General features: G+C 46.4%; 1 protein-coding gene across 3 annotated transcripts in view; it reads left to right on the forward strand.

Annotated features, from left to right (window-relative positions):
- LOC135514978 (transmembrane and coiled-coil domain protein 3-like) overlaps positions 1-14,879 on the forward strand; it is a 53,136-nt gene extending 38,257 nt beyond the window's left edge. For all 3 annotated transcript variants that reach the window (XM_064938748.1, XM_064938749.1, XM_064938747.1), the window contains 5 exons: positions 10,471-10,626; positions 10,710-10,817; positions 10,976-11,652; positions 12,225-12,360; positions 12,507-14,879. In XM_064938748.1, the coding sequence (XP_064794820.1) occupies positions 10,471-10,626; positions 10,710-10,817; positions 10,976-11,652; positions 12,225-12,360; positions 12,507-12,809 (1,380 nt within the window). In that variant the 3' untranslated portion in view covers positions 12,810-14,879. The remainder of the gene's footprint in view (positions 1-10,470; positions 10,627-10,709; positions 10,818-10,975; positions 11,653-12,224; positions 12,361-12,506) is intronic.
- Positions 14,880-15,695: the final 816 nt, after the last annotated feature.

Raw genomic sequence — 15,695 nt, forward strand, 5'->3', positions numbered from 1 at the left:
AGTCATTATGAAACCAATCTCTACCTGTAGAAGCTTATGTGATGATGCAAATTGTTGCCGGTCATAATATCGACGCAAGTAATGGCCATACAGCCCAGCTGTCACGTTCTAAAGCATTAAACACTCTAGTCTGCTGACTGCATGCGTGTGCGTGCACACAGCCTATTCACACCAGTGGAGGCTGCTGAGGGGAGGACGGCTCATAATAATGGCTGGAATGGAGTCAATGGAATGGTATCAAAAACATGGTTTCCATCCATTACTCTCCATTCCAGACATTATTAGGAGCTGTCCTCCCCTCAGCTGCCCCCCCCCTGTGATTTACACTCACAGGAATACAGCTGGTTCATATCAGTGAGCTACTTCCACTAGATTAGTGTGAAATCAACTGTACCTACAAACACATTCAGTGCTATTCAGTTACTGTACCATACACATACACACAGCAAAGCTCACAGATTGAGTTGACTAGATCAGTGTAGTTTACGTAACACACAGGGGAGTGGTGTGTGTGTGTTAACGAGAGCAAGCTAGATCAATTATCTGCCCATTGGTTACACTGACACATTTGCACATGTGGACGCCAAGTTGGTGAACTGCTTTCCTAAGAGCTCTGACGTGTGTGTGTGTGTGTGTCCTGTGCCTGCCATGTGCTGCACAGTACGATGTGTTCGTCATCAGAACTCCAAAGATGGACAGTCTGTGTTGTGTGAGTGCGTCCATGAATTCCACCGAATCTGTTACCTTTTCATCTGAACGATCTGTTGCGATCGGGAGAGTGGGCCATCAGTTATTGTTTATAGTTATTACTGCAGAGCGCACGCTTCAGACCTATTGTTTAATGCAAATGGTCAATGATCACGGCCCTACAGATCATCACAGGCCAATCATGCCATGGATATATGGTTAATATGTAATGAAATTACATGTACATAAGAAGACAAACTTGAAAGGGTTAAATATGAAATGTCATTATTTGCCGAACTGATCAATTCTGATATCAAACTGATGGGGATTATAGATTGCATAACCGATCACTGATTGAATTATTTGTATTATTCTTCTCATGATGATGATGAATATTATGACTCAATGATGATTCCTATTGACCTCTTAATGAACTGAATTGCTGAATCACCTAATTATGTTAATAATGAATGAATGATTGTTATGATTCGATTGGATACATGTTATTTATTCGGGTTTCCTTTGTTAAGCACCACAGACTACCCAGTAAATATACCACTTTATGGCTAAAGGATTTCCTGCCTCAGTCCATTCCTCTGTCACCTGACCCGTGACCACCCGTTCACCTTCACTGGTAGTCATCCTACCTGTCCAGCTACCCACACAGATTCCACTAATCTTTCAGGCGTACAGAGGCCCATTATCAGCAACCATCACTCCTGTGTTCCAATGGCATGTTGTGTTAGCTAATCCAAGTTTATCATTTTAAAAGGCTAATTGATCATTAGAAAACCCTTTTGCAATTATGTTAGCACAGCTGAAAACTGTTGTCCTGATTAAAGAAGCCATAAACCTGGCCTTCTTTAGACTAGTTGAGTATCTGGAGCATCAGTATTTGTGGGTTCGATTACAGGCTCAAAATGGCCGGAAACAAAGACCTTTCTTCTGAAACTCGTCATTCTATTCTTGTTCTGAGAAATGAAGGTGAGAAATTGTCAAGAAAGATGCTGGCCTTCTAGGCAGAGCTGCAAAGAAAAAGCCATATCTCAGACTGGGCAATAAAAATAAAAGATTAGATGGGCAAAAGAACACCGACACTGGACAGAGGAAAGCCTAGAAAGCCAGCATCCCGGAGTCGCCTCTTCACTGTTGACGTTGCGTTGTTTTGCGGGTACTATTTAAGGAAGCTGCATTACAACAGGATTCACTGTTACACTTCAACTCTTCTCCTACTCTCTATCTATCCCTCTTCTCTCTCTTTCTTTAGGCCTAAATCAATATGATTACATGGTTACACTTGTTCAACTCTTCTCCTACTCTATCCACCCTTCACTTCTTTCTCTTTTTATAGCCATCCCTCTCTCTTCTCTCTCCATCTCTTTATCCTCACCCACCTTCCTCTCCATCTCTGTGCTCATCATTTTCTTTCTATCCTCTTCTCTCTCCATGTAAAAGAGTGTGTTTGTTGAGGGTGGTGGCTGCTGGGTAATATTTGGCTCTGGAAAAAAAAAGAGATTAAATGTCAGATGACAGAAAGGAGAGGATTACATCTTTTCATGCTTTTCTGGTGAAGAGTTCCTGCCCGCCCCCGATGTCTGTGGACTGTGTAGCCTTATTTATCCGCCAGTGTGTTAATTAGTGCGTGTGTATATTGTTCTCTGGGTGACTGTCTAGTCATAGTAGAGCTCTCCATTTTGTAAATTGATGTTAAAGGTCCTTCTCAATGTCAATCAACTCATTTCTGGGTAACAATTAAATACCTTACTGTGATTGTTTTCAATTAAAATTGCCCCCCAAAAATTTGTTGGGAGGGGAAAACTAGCTTTTATTGGCAGAGAGGTTTGGAATTCTCTTTCTTATTAGTCTATTAACTAATTAGAACTTGGTGATGTCACCAGTCAGGCCAAAACTCCATCCCACCAAAACAGGTTGAAATATGTATTTTTAAACAGCTCTTACACTAAAAGGACATTAACATAATTTTCACAGTATTATTCCAACCTCATAGTTTGGAAATAAATATAAAATAGGAAAATCTAGTTTTTGACCGCACTGGGCCCTTAAGCACTGGGCCCTTAACAGTCTATTGATTTTTCTAGGATGGATCTCTCTCTTTTTTCACCTCCTCTCTCGCGTACTCTCTCTCTCGCTCTCTCTGTTACATGACATTCTCTCCATCTCCCTCCATCTGAGTGCTGACACAGTCCTTGGCATGGCTTTGGGGACTCCACCCTCTTTACGTCTCTATACGAGTGTGTGTTAATGTACTTGGCCCTTAGCAGTGAGATATTGAGGGCTGTGCTCTACTTGCCTGGTAAACCACCCTAAATGATTAATTAGAGACACATACTCCTTTCCGGGATGTGTCCAAGTCGGTGCTATTGTGACCTCTGGGGCTGATGTGCTCCACTGCAGGCCCGCTAAAGGCTTATCATTTATCTGTACACTTAATTAACAAGACAGAGAAACTGGAGGAGTTTGTTATCTCTTAGAAATTGGCTTTCATACTTTGATCTCTATTGCTCACGGTCTCTCTCGTTCTCTTTCATGTTGTTTTTTTTCATGTTTTCTTGTTTCTTTTCTTGTTTCTGGTTCTCTTTTTTTGTTTTGTTTTGTTTCTTGTTTTCTTCCTCATTCTCTCTGCTGGAACATTGTCAAAGACAGTGTGCTTCCCAGGAGGGATGACTCCTTGACACATGGTCACACACACACGTCCTAACCCTCTGTCACTTCAGTGTTTAGCCGGATTATATGGAAATACAAGTGGTGATTCTCTCCACTCATACACAGGGGAGTGGGCAAGAGGAGAGCAGCTCAGTGTAGCATAAATACCATAAACACTCTTCCATCATATGGTACAGTCTGTGGATATCCTGTCCTGTGTTACCCGCATTCACTATGTGTGTTTAGTGTATACACTGCAGGTCAGGGCATGCAGCAGTAACCCAGGTATGTTTAGCTGCTGGAGCCCAGCCCTATATTGGCCCAGCCCAGGGGTTGACCTGGTTTACTGGTACGTGTGTGTGAGTGCTCGTTGAGTGTAAAACCAAAGGTAAAGCTACTGCAGGACCATAAATGCAATCAGAATTCCTTTGTCTTTGACATTTGCCTAAAGTCTGATAAGAGCAGGACTCTGGGTGTTTTCTACAGTGCCGTGCAGGACACACGCACATGCACACACAGAGAGAGAGAGAGTGTTTCTCCCTGAAGTGTGTGTGTGTGTGTGGGGGGGGGGGGGGGGTTCTCCCTGAAGTGTGTGCTGATTTGCAGACTGCAGAGCGAATCAGTTTGGTTGGGTCTGGGATCTGGTCAAAACCGGTTCTGCTCAAATCAACTCATCAACTTCACACTAAACTGGATTATTCTATTCAGATATACGCTTGGGGGCGTGGTTACAAACTCAGACCAGCAACCAACTGAATATTTCCCGTCCTTAAATTGTTATTTAATCATACCAGGCGAGTCTGTGGCATTGCTTGACTTGGACTGAAATAGGTTCCGATACTAATTTTGTGTGCCCGTACTGTTTATATTTAGGTGCAGGAGCTCGATAGTACTTTTTCACTAATATTCTATAAGAGGAACACGAGCTCAAGCTGTAAAACATTTTAACGTAGCGGTACTTAGCTCCGCTGAGCTCCTGTCCAAGTCGAGCATCGGTCTGGGGACCTCTTTTCATTCACAATGCTAGCCAGGCTAAGAGGCAGCACAGCAGGCAGAACCGTTCAAAACAATCACCAGACAAACAATAGGCTAGTAGACAGTGGAGTTAGAACAGGCGTGGGTGGGAAGTGGGAGCAGAGGAGAGGAAGACTAGTAGCCCAGAGGGGGATAAATACACGACAGGAATCAATGATTTATATATAAACACCCAACCAGAATAATCACCAGACAGACAGTCTCGGACATCAAAACATTTAAAAGTCCTATTTTTAGCGCTGTAGCAGATGGAGGGAGCAGTGTTCTGAACTTAACTGCTAAATGGTTGATATATTGTTATACAGGTTGAGTAGGTATGCATCACATTTATTCTGTGCTGTGATTTGCAAGGCCACGGGTTGACAGAATGATGCAGTGAGCCTGGCACCTCCAGTGTTTTAGGAGGCTGTGCTATAAATGACCAGGGATAGGCTAGTCTGTATCACGCTCAACACTGTGGAGGGTATAAACCCTGTCTGGTCCTGCAGTCCACAGACAACCCCTATACCCATAGCAGTCCATTAGCTCTTCATGTAGATTGGAAAGAGTTGGGAAGTTCTGCTATACACTACAGTAAGCAATATGGTCATATCTCCACCTTGCCCTCTGATCTGCTATGTGGAATTCTCAGTGTCAGATTCAAGATACTGTAGGTGGCTGGTTGTGTATGAACCAAAGGTGTGGTACCACAACAGTGTTACTGTCAAGGCTGTGGGTAACTGGTAAAAGGAGGCAGGCGCAGGAGAGCTGAGATGCATGGACAAGGTATTTAATTCAGGAAAACACCAGTATAAACACAATACTCTTACCGGTACCATGAAATAAACTGGCGTCACAACAAAACCCGGCAGTAATAATCCCAGCCGTCAGATAAAACAAACACGCACACAAACATGGGGGAAACCAGAGGGTTGAATAATGAGCATTTAATGGGGGGATTGAAACCAGGTGTGTAAAAAAACAAATGGAAAATGAAAAGTGGATCGGCGATGGCTAGAAGGCCGATGACGTCGACCGCCAAACGCTGCTCGAACAAGGAGAGGGACCGACTCCGGCGTCACAGTTACTTAACTCCGAGTACCTGTGATGTCGTAGATCGTAGTGATTAGGCTGTTGGGTAATGCTGTAGTAGAATGGCTGGCGGGGTCATGATGGGTCCACTGTGAGGTCAGTTCCTGTGAGCGACGGCTCGGGAGGTCGTTTTTAACGTCTCATCTCTTTACCAAATCTGTTTATTTGAATCCCACCAATCTCATTGTGACTTTCTCTCTCTCACACTCTCTCTCTCACACACACACACACAAATGGTTAAGAATGCGTGTGCTGAAGTCTGATGTGGGTCAGAATGGATAGCCTATTCATCTTAGAGTGGTGTGTGAATATTCATTTCTATGGGAACAAAGTAGATTTGAATGCAGAATGGTTGATGTATGATTTGATGTTAAAAGTCCTATCTGGGTTAGATCAGACAGGCTATAGGCTATAACCCACATAATACAAACGGGTCAAGACGGCCCCTCCTCTCATCCACTGACTCTCACCCCGTCTTTCTTTGCAACTCTCCATCCATCTCTACTTTTATTCAATCATCAGCTCATTCGGACACACATTTTGTTGTGTTACAAGTTGAGATAAAAATAGATTTAATTGTCCTTTTTTTTGTCAACGACCTACACAAAATACTCTGCTGGCGTGGAATCGCCCTTCTACTGATAGGACAGATCCATGCTAGCCAGGGCTTATTAAATGGGTTTGACAATCTCAAGTAGCCTACGTCCTATTACCACTTGGTCATGTGTGTTGTCCCTCAGCTGAGGTCATACTGTGATTTCCTGTACTGAGACATTGTTCTGGTGGGGGTGTGTGTGACTGTGGGGAAACACGCTAGGCTGAGCAGCTCTAGCCTACATAGAACACACAACACCACAACTAACAAATATCTCTCGCCAGGCAGTGTGTCTGCCTCATCATGGGTTGTGTTGCAGTGTGTCTGCCTCATCATGGGTTGTGTTGTTAGTGTGTGCCTCATCATGGGTTGTGTTACAGTGTGTCTGCCTCATCATGGGTTGTGTTGTTAGTGTGTCTGCCTCATCATGGGTTGTGTTGCAGTGTGTCTGCCTCATCATGGGTTGTGTTGTTAGTGTGTGCCTCATCATGGGTTGTGTTGCAGTGTGTCTGCCTCATCATGGGTTGTGTTGCAGTGTGTCTGCCTCATCATGGGTTGTGTTGCAGTGTGTCTGCCTCATCATGGGTTGTTGTTGCAGTGTGTCTGCCTCATCATGGGTTGTTGTTGCAGTGTGTCTGCCTCATCATGGGTTGTGTTGCAGTGTGTCTGCCTCATCATGGGTTGTGTTGCAGTGTGTCTGCCTCATCATGGGTTGTTGTTACAGTGTGTCTGCCTCATCATGGGTTGTTGTGTTGCAGTGTGTCTGCCTCATCATGGGTTGGGTTGCAGTGTGTGCCTCATCATGGGTTGTGTTACAGTGTGTCTGCCTCATCATGGGTTGTGTTACAGTGTGTCTGCCTCATCATGGGTTGTGTTGCAGTGTGTCTGCCTCATCATGGGATGTTGTTACAGTGTGTGCCTCATCATGGGTTGTGTTGCAGTGTGTCTGCCTCATCATGGGTTGTGTTGCAGTGTGTCTGCCTCATCATGGGTTGTTGTTGCAGTGTGTCTGCCTCATCATGGGTTGTTGTTGCAGTGTGTCTGCCTCATCATGGGTTGTGTTGCAGTGTGTCTGCCTCATCATGGGTTGTGTTGCAGTGTGTCTGCCTCATCATGGGTTGTTGTTACAGTGTGTCTGCCTCATCATGGGTTGTTGTGTTGCAGTGTGTCTGCCTCATCATGGGTTGTTGTGTTGCAGTGTGTCTGCCTCATCATGGGTTGTGTTGCAGTGTGTCTGCCTCATCATGGGTTGTGTTGCAGTGTGTCTGCCTCATCATGGGTTGTGTTACAGTGTGTCTGCCTCATCATGGGTTGTGTTGCAGTGTGTCTGCCTCATCATGGGTTGTGTTGCAGTGTGTCTGCCTCATCATGGGTTGTGTTGCAGTGTGTCTGCCTCATCATGGGTTGTGTTGCAGTGTGTCTGCCTCATCATGGGTTGTTGTTACAGTGTGTCTGCCTCATCATGGGTTGTTGTTACAGTGTGTCTGCCTCATCATGGGTTGTTGTTACAGTGTGTCTGCCTCATCATGGGTTGTGTTGCAGTGTGTCTGCCTCATCATGGGTTGTGTTGCAGTGTGTCTGCCTCATCATGGGTTGTGTTGCAGTGTGTCTGCCTCATCATGGGTTGTTGTTACAGTGTGTCTGCCTCATCATGGGTTGTTGTGTTGCAGTGTGTCTGCCTCACCATGGGTTGTGTTGCAGTGTGTCTGCCTCATCATGGGTTGTTGTTACAGTGTGTCTGCCTCATCATGGGTTGTGTTGCAGTGTGTCTGCCTCATCATGGGTTGTTATAACAGTGTGTCTGCCTCACCATGGGTTGTTGTTACAGTGTGTCTGCCTCACCATGGGTTGTGTTGCAGTGTGTCGGCCTCATCATGGGTTGTTGTTACAGTGTGTCTGCCTCACCATGGGTTGTGTTGCAGTGTGTCTGCCTCATCATGGGTTGTTGTGTTGCAGTGTGTCTGCCTCATCATGGGTTGTTGTGTTGCAGTGTGTCTGCCTCATCATGGGTTGTTGTGTTGCAGTGTGTCTGCCTCATCATGGGTTGTTGTGTTGCAGTGTGTCTGCCTCATCATGGGTTGTTGTTACAGTGTGTCTGCCTCATCATGGGTTGTTGTTACAGTGTGTCTGCCTCACCATGGGTTGTGTTGCAGTGTGTCTGCCTCATCATGGGTTGTGTTGCAGTGTGTCTGCCTCATCATGGGTTGTTGTGTTGCAGTGTGAGATGCATTCTTTTTTAGGGAGAGGGCACATGCTGGTGTGTGTGTGCTGCCTCATCATGGGTTGTGTGTATGCTGCCTCATCATCTGCACAACACAGTGTGTCTGAATGGGTTTGTTGCAGTGTGTCTGACTGGCTTTAATGTCTGCCTCATCATGGGGTTGAGAGGATAAATACTGACCTGAGTTTAGCATTGACCCGGGGACAGTCAACACAACACATCCCATATGTACATTTGTGGCATATGGTTGTGTTATGTGGTGTCTGTGTCTGTTCTCTTTCTCAGACTGTACGTGTTTGGAATACTGACTGAGACTCCAAAAAAATGTTAGTTACCATACTTGAATCTCCCCATCTTCCAGATTAGATGAGGTGTGCAGGATGTGGTGTGTACTGTGTCTGTGTGTGAAAGATGGGACAGACAACATGTCAGTGCTTGCTGTTCCTCATCCCTCTGGCTTGTTGGGGGTCATGTAGGGGCCAGCTAATTCTCTGGCCATGCTGACTCGATAATGTGGGTGTAGGTTCTGACCCAGGCAGAATACCCTGGTTACTGACTGGTGGGTCCATCTGTGTGCTGGGCCTGAGTGGTCCAGGATAGTGTTTGTCTGTGGTTGGAGACCTAGTTAACTGGGTTAGAAATTACTGTGCTGAGATTACAGACAACATGTCAAGAGAGTTCCTCATCCCTCTGGAGAGGGGGTGGGGAATCTGATGGATGGAGAGAGTGAGGTGGGGAATCTGAGGATGGAGAGGGGAGTGGGGAATCTGAGGATGGAGAGAGGGTGGGGAATCTGAGGATGGAGAGAGGGGTGGGGAATCTGAGGATGGAGAGAGGAGTGGGGAATCTGAGGATGGAGAGAGGAGTGGGGAATCTGAGGATGGAGAGAGGAGTGGGGAATCTGAGGATGGAGAGAGGAGTGGGGAATCTGAGGATGGAGAGAGGAGTGGGGAATCTGAGGATGGAGAGAGGGAGTGGGGAATCTGAGGATGGAGAGAGGAGTGGGGAATCTGAGGATGGAGAGAGGAGTGGGGAATCTGAGGATGGAGAGAGGGGTGGGGAATCTGAGGATGGAGAGAGGGGTGGGGAGGATGGAGAGAGGGGTGGGGAATCTGAGGATGGAGAGAGGGGTGGGGAATCTGAGGATGGAGAGAGGGGTGGGGAATCTGAGGATGGAGAGAGGGGTGGGGAATCTGAGGATGGAGAGAGGGGTGGGGAATCTGAGGATGGAGAGGAGAGGGGTGGGGAATCTGAGGATGGAGAGGAGAGGGGTGGGGAATCTGAGGATGGAGAGGAGAGGGGTGGGGAATCTGAGGCTGGAGAGAGAGGGGAGACAGGCTGTGTATGTGTGAATGAGTATGGTGTAATTGGAAGTGTGTGTGTTGCGACGTGTGAAACAGTAGGCTAAAGCTGCTGTTGCCTGCTTTATTAATTTCATCAGTTACTGTTGGACATGAGAAGGGGCCCTGACTCTGCCCTGTAAATTATAGATGAGGACAAGCTGGCTACCAAGGTAACCATGTAGTTATATAGTCAGGTTACAGACAGTCCAGTTGTACTGCAGGCATCTCAGGTTGGTTTATTACGTAATGATCCTCTGTCCCTGTAGTTAACAGTCAAAGACGTTTCTGCATCAGAGGCTGCGCCTGTAAACCCAGAGGCTACCAACTGCCCTAGCCACTCAGTAGAGCCATTAAAGTCTGCAGAGAGAGGAGACTTGGAGCTCTCTTTCATGCGTCTTTTGTCCTCTCCTCCTATCCAGTTACTTTTCTCAATGCCGGAATGGGTTAGAGGGCGCACAGACTCACACGTGCACACAGGCACACGGCTACGCAAGAATGTGTGCACACACACACACACACACACACACACACACACACACACACACAGACAGTCCTAGAAATGGAGCTTGTGTTTACATTACAAGAGATGAGATTATGATGACAGTGTATTACCGTGTGATAAAACAATTACCACTCAATAAAATTATCAATATCTATCTTACTAACTATACGTTGCTATAAGATTCACCATAAACTTGGCTGAGCTCATACTGTCCTATCATACGTACATGAGTCATTTACTGTAGTGTAAATTTAATTGAAAACATTCTCTTTGAAATTACATTCTCAATATCTTACATGTTTCTCTCTCTCTGTCTGTCACTCTCTGTGTGTGTGTGTGTGTGTGTGTCCAGGCAGAGCACGGCAGCGATGGGAACAACATCCTCAGCCTCCCGGTTCCGATGCGGCGGGGGGGCTCAGAGTCCAACCTGGTGTCTGACGGGGGCGTGGGCCTGGACTTCACTAAGGGCCGTCTGGCCATCGACAGCCTGCAGCAGAAGATACTCAAGGTGAGTGTGTGTGTTTCGAGAGCGCGAGAGCATTGGCCCATCTGTGTGTTAGTCTCTGTGTTGACTCGTTGACCTCCCCCAAGGTGACAGAGCAGATCAAGGTGGAACAGACAGCCAGGGACCAGAACGTGGCAGAGTACCTCAAACTGGTCAACAACGCTGACAAGCAGCAGGTGGCACGCATACGCCAGGTCAGTCCAATTACATCCCACTGATTTCTCATTTTATGTTGCTACATAACTGCATCTGCCAAGTGCGCTGAATGTTTACAAGCCTCTTTTTAAAGAAAATGCAGCAATTATAACAGGATCTTTAATTTGACCCTTTGCCTCTCCTGTGGGTCTGCCAGGTGTTTGAGAAGAAGAACCAGAAGTCTGCCCACAGCATCGCCCAGCTGCAGAGGAAGCTGGAGCAGTACCACCGTCGTATGAAGGAGGAGGCCAACGGGGCTAAGCACCCGCCCAGGGATGCCCGGGGGGAGGGGGGCAAGGAGGGCCAAAAGGACGGCAGCCTGCGGGACGTCAGCTCGGCCAGCGCGCGCAACCCGGCAATGGACAAGGTCAAGACCATCGGCCCCGGGGTCTCCCTCTCGCCCCCCTTCTTCTTCAACAAGTCGCGAGAGTTCGCCAACCTCATCCGCAACAAGTTCGGCAGCGCCGACAACATCGCCCACATGAAGAGCTCCATGGAGACGGGGGCGGGGCTCCAGGCAGAAGGCGGGGCCCGGGCGCTGAGCGGCAGCGCCACCACAATTGCCAAGGCCAAGTACCCCAGCGACGACGAATGTTCCATAGGGACCTCTGTGTCGGCAGACTCCAACGGGAACCCGGCGGGGGGGTCGGGGTTGGGGTCAGGGGGTGGGCCGGGGAGGTCGGACTCTCAGGGGAGGCTGGGGGAGGTGCTGGAGGAGGTCAGGGAGATTAGGGAGGCCCAGGCACAGCTGGCCGAGGACATGGAGTCACTGAAAAGACAGTTCAAGAGCGACTACAGCTTCATCACACAGACACTGCAGGAGGAGAGATATAGGTTGGTGCAGACACAATGGCATACACACACACACACACACGCACAAATCAATACAGCAAGCAAAAACACACCCTCATTTCTGGGTATAAAAGAACCTAATCTTTCAGACACTTCTCCCCATGAGTCTTCCTCCATACAGACGCACCAACAACATCCTCCATGCAGACGCACCAACAACATCCTCCATGCAGACGCACCAACAACATCCTCCATGCAGACGCACCAACAACATCCTCCATGCAAACGCACCAACAACATCCTCCATGCAGATGCACCAACAACATCCTCCACCATCGTTCTAGCTGTTTCACTTTATGATTATCTAGGCCTGCTTCACTATTTCCCACCTTGAACCATAATCTTATTTTTAATATTGTTCGCTGTTGATACTGTCAACTTCGGGCTGATGTATCAACACGCCTATGTAGAAAATGCTTCACACACCACAAACAGAGAACACACACACACACATTGGTGAAGGAAGAGATGGACACACAGGTTTGCTTTGGAATTGAAGCTGTGCATTCAATATTAAGACTTGTCATTCTCTCTCCTCTCTCTCTACCTAATAGGTTTGAGCGGTTAGAGGACCAGTTAAATGACCTGACAGAGTTGCACCAGCATGAGACCAGTAACCTGAAGCAGGAGCTGGCCAGCATCGAGGAGAAAGTGGCTTACCAGGCCTACGAGAGAGCTAGGGACATCCAGGTATGTACACACACAGACACACACATCTACAAACATGCCCTCTACAAACATGCCCCTTACACATCTATCTAAGCTGGATATGGTCAGTAACTTTAAGCCTGAGTGTCAAATGTTAACTGAACGCGTGTGTTTTTCTGTGTTTCCAGGAGGCTCTGGAGTCGTGTCAGACGCGTGTCTCTAAGCTGGAGCTCCAGCAGCAGCAGCAGCAGACGGTACAGGTGGAGAACACAGACGCCAAGGTGCTGCTGGGGAAATGCATCAACATCATGCTGGCCATCGTCACGGTGATCCTGGTGTGCGTTTCCACGGCGGCCAAGTTCACCGCGCCCCTCCTGCGGAGCCGCGTGCACCTGGCTTTCACCTGCATGGGTTTGTCCCTACTGGTGGTCATCTGGAAGAACTGGGAGCACCTGCAGTGTGCCCTGGAACGCATGCTCCTCCCACACTGAGCTAGACTCCTCCCATGTCAAGCTAGGCTCCACCCAGTCTGAGTTTGTCCCCCTCACAATGTGGGTTTGGCGCCTCCCACACTGAGTTTGGAACTCTGTGATGTTGTCATAGCGATAGATTAAATGGGGCGGTGTTTACAATGTAGCCTTACACCCCACCACCCTCGTGTCTCTCCTCCTCTCTGTCTTTTGGAGTTTGGACAGAACTCCTTGAGGGAAATTGTTTCCAAACGATGCCAGTGTGCCACTACAGTACAAATTACAGGAAAGCCAGACATCTGGGACTGACCAATCAGATGGTGGCTACAGAGGAAGCAGGACCAGGCACATACAGTATTATTGCGGACACTGATCTTTGTGTGGTTGTCAATCTCAATAGGACATTGAACTGGACTATGCAGGTCATAAGCTTTTGTATAACCTTTAAGAAAAACAAGGGTTCCGCTGATTGGTTCCTCGTCTTTTGCGGAGTCGTACTTGCGTCACCTTTGTTACACTAACATACTGACAGTATTAAAAACTAATTCTCCCAGAAGACCTCTGGTTCTAATCCACACACACTCTCACTCCCATCCCCCATGATGCACATTCATCCACACACACACTGAGAGGAATGTGACTTGTGTGTCTGTGTATGTACAGGGGGTGGGGGTGTTCTCCATGTGAGAGAGCTTTGTATGTGTGTACCTGTACTGTCAAGTGATGAAATGTTTTATAATTGGAAAAAAAAGACAGGACAATTTTATTTTTTAAGTGTAATATTTTATTAATTGTTCTCTCGTGTGTGTGTGTGTGTGTGTGTGTGTGTGTGTGTGTGTGTGTGTGCCTGTGAAGGGTGGTTCATTTTTTTACTAAGGAATGTGTACTGGTATACGGGTTTGTGGATAAATGGTGTCTTATGTACTTTATATAGTCTATTAACAGATGCAGTGGAACTGCCACGGGTCTAGTCTATAAGGGGTGAATTCACCCCAAGAGTTACGTGTTCTCTCTCCCATAGGAAATACATAGACTGACCCTTTAGCCGCTAACATGCTAACTGCGAGTGATCTCATCTGGCAGTCTGATGGACCTGGGGGGAAGTAACCTCAGACATGATACACACAAACCTCATTTGTGATTCATCCTTTAATATTGATGATAATGTAATTTTCGTGAAATAGGAATTAAGCGCTGTTCAGAATGGGCTGAACAAAGGAATTGACGTATACCAAATGTTTCAGACAGATTTGAACACTACGTTTTATGCGTTTTCTCTGAAATGTTTAATATTTTTTGCCTTTTTACAATGAGAACCGAACAAAATGAACATTCTAAATGCCTTTGATGCTATCGTCTGATTGGACAGAGATGGGAGGGGTAGGTGGGAAGTGAGCGATGCAGCTCTGGCCCCACCCACTCTGTAAGCTACTTATCACTGTGATGATTATGATGATGATAGTGGCCAGGCCTGATGCCTTTTCAATGCAGCTTCTGTGTTAAACCTGATATTTTCTGTGCTTTGGTCTCTGTCTCTTTAAAAAGCCAAATTTGGGTCTATATGGCTGGCTGGCACCTTGTGTAATATGTCATGTCCTGAACCATTGATATTTACACTGTCCATTGGTTACTCAAGAGTTCTGGCTCTATCCCAATTCCTGAATCTATTCCCTGTGTCTGGAGAGAGCCATATCCCAGATTCACAGCCCAGGGCCTATAATTCCAGTGTCTAGATTCCGTTATGTTATCCCCTCGCAATAGCATTGCACGCTGTTGGATTTAATCCGGTTATGGTTTTCCAAAACACTTTTAAAAATGAGAACAAAAATAAATTCTCTTTTTCTAGAAACATTGAGTCTTTTATCATAGAGCTCTTCTCATCATATCCTCTGAAGATTCATCAGAGTATTTCTGCCCTGAACTGATCTCTTGATCCGGTCATCAATTCTACTTTATCTACCAGAGATGATGATGCAAGGAGTGAGGGCTCTGCACAGAAGGTGACGTTATTAACCTTTTAATCTGTTTGTCAATATGTTCTGTGTAGATTCATGGCTGTGGGGAGATGTTTTAGGTTGGGGGTGCTGTCGACAGGGTGCTGTCGACAGGGGTGGGGAAGTATTTTCTGTGCTCGTACAGTGCTGTCGGCAGGAGTAATAAATGACACATTTTAGATGACGCACACACAGTGCATTCAAAGTATTCAGACCCTTTGATTTTTCCCACATTTTGTTACGTTACAGCCTTATTTTAAAATAGATTAAATTGTCAAATTTGTCTCAAGCTACACACAATACCCCATATTGACAAAGAGAAAATAGGTTTTCAAATGTATTCAAAATAAAAAAATAAAAAAATCTTATTTACTTAAGTATTCAGACCCTTTCCTATGAGACTAGAAATTGAGCTCGGGTGCATCCTGTTTCCATTGATCATCCTTGAGATGTTTCTACAACTTCATTGGAGTCCACCTGTGGTAAATTCAATTGATTGGCCATGATTTGGAAAGGCACACACCTGTCTATATAAGGTCCCAGAGTTGACAGTGCATGTCAGATCAAAAAACAAATATTTCACCTTTTATTTAACCAGGTAGGCAATTTGAGAACAAAAAAAAAAAATCAAGCCATAAGGTCGAAGGAATTGTACGTAGTGCGCCGAGACAGAATTGTGGCGAGACACAGATCTGGGGAAGGGTATCAAAAAATGTCTGCAGCATTGAAGGTCTCCAAGAAGACAGTGGCCTCCATCATTCTTAAATTGAAGAAGTTTGGAACAACCAAGACACTTCCTAGAACTGTCCGTTCGGCCAAACTGCGCAATCGGGGGAGAAGTGTCTTGGTCATGGAAGTGACCAAGAACCTGATGGTCACTCTGACAGAGCTCCAGAGATCCTCTGTGGAGATG

This window comes from Oncorhynchus masou, chromosome 26 (assembly GCF_036934945.1).
Source record: "Oncorhynchus masou masou isolate Uvic2021 chromosome 26, UVic_Omas_1.1, whole genome shotgun sequence".
NCBI classification, from domain to species: domain Eukaryota; kingdom Metazoa; phylum Chordata; class Actinopteri; order Salmoniformes; family Salmonidae; genus Oncorhynchus; species Oncorhynchus masou.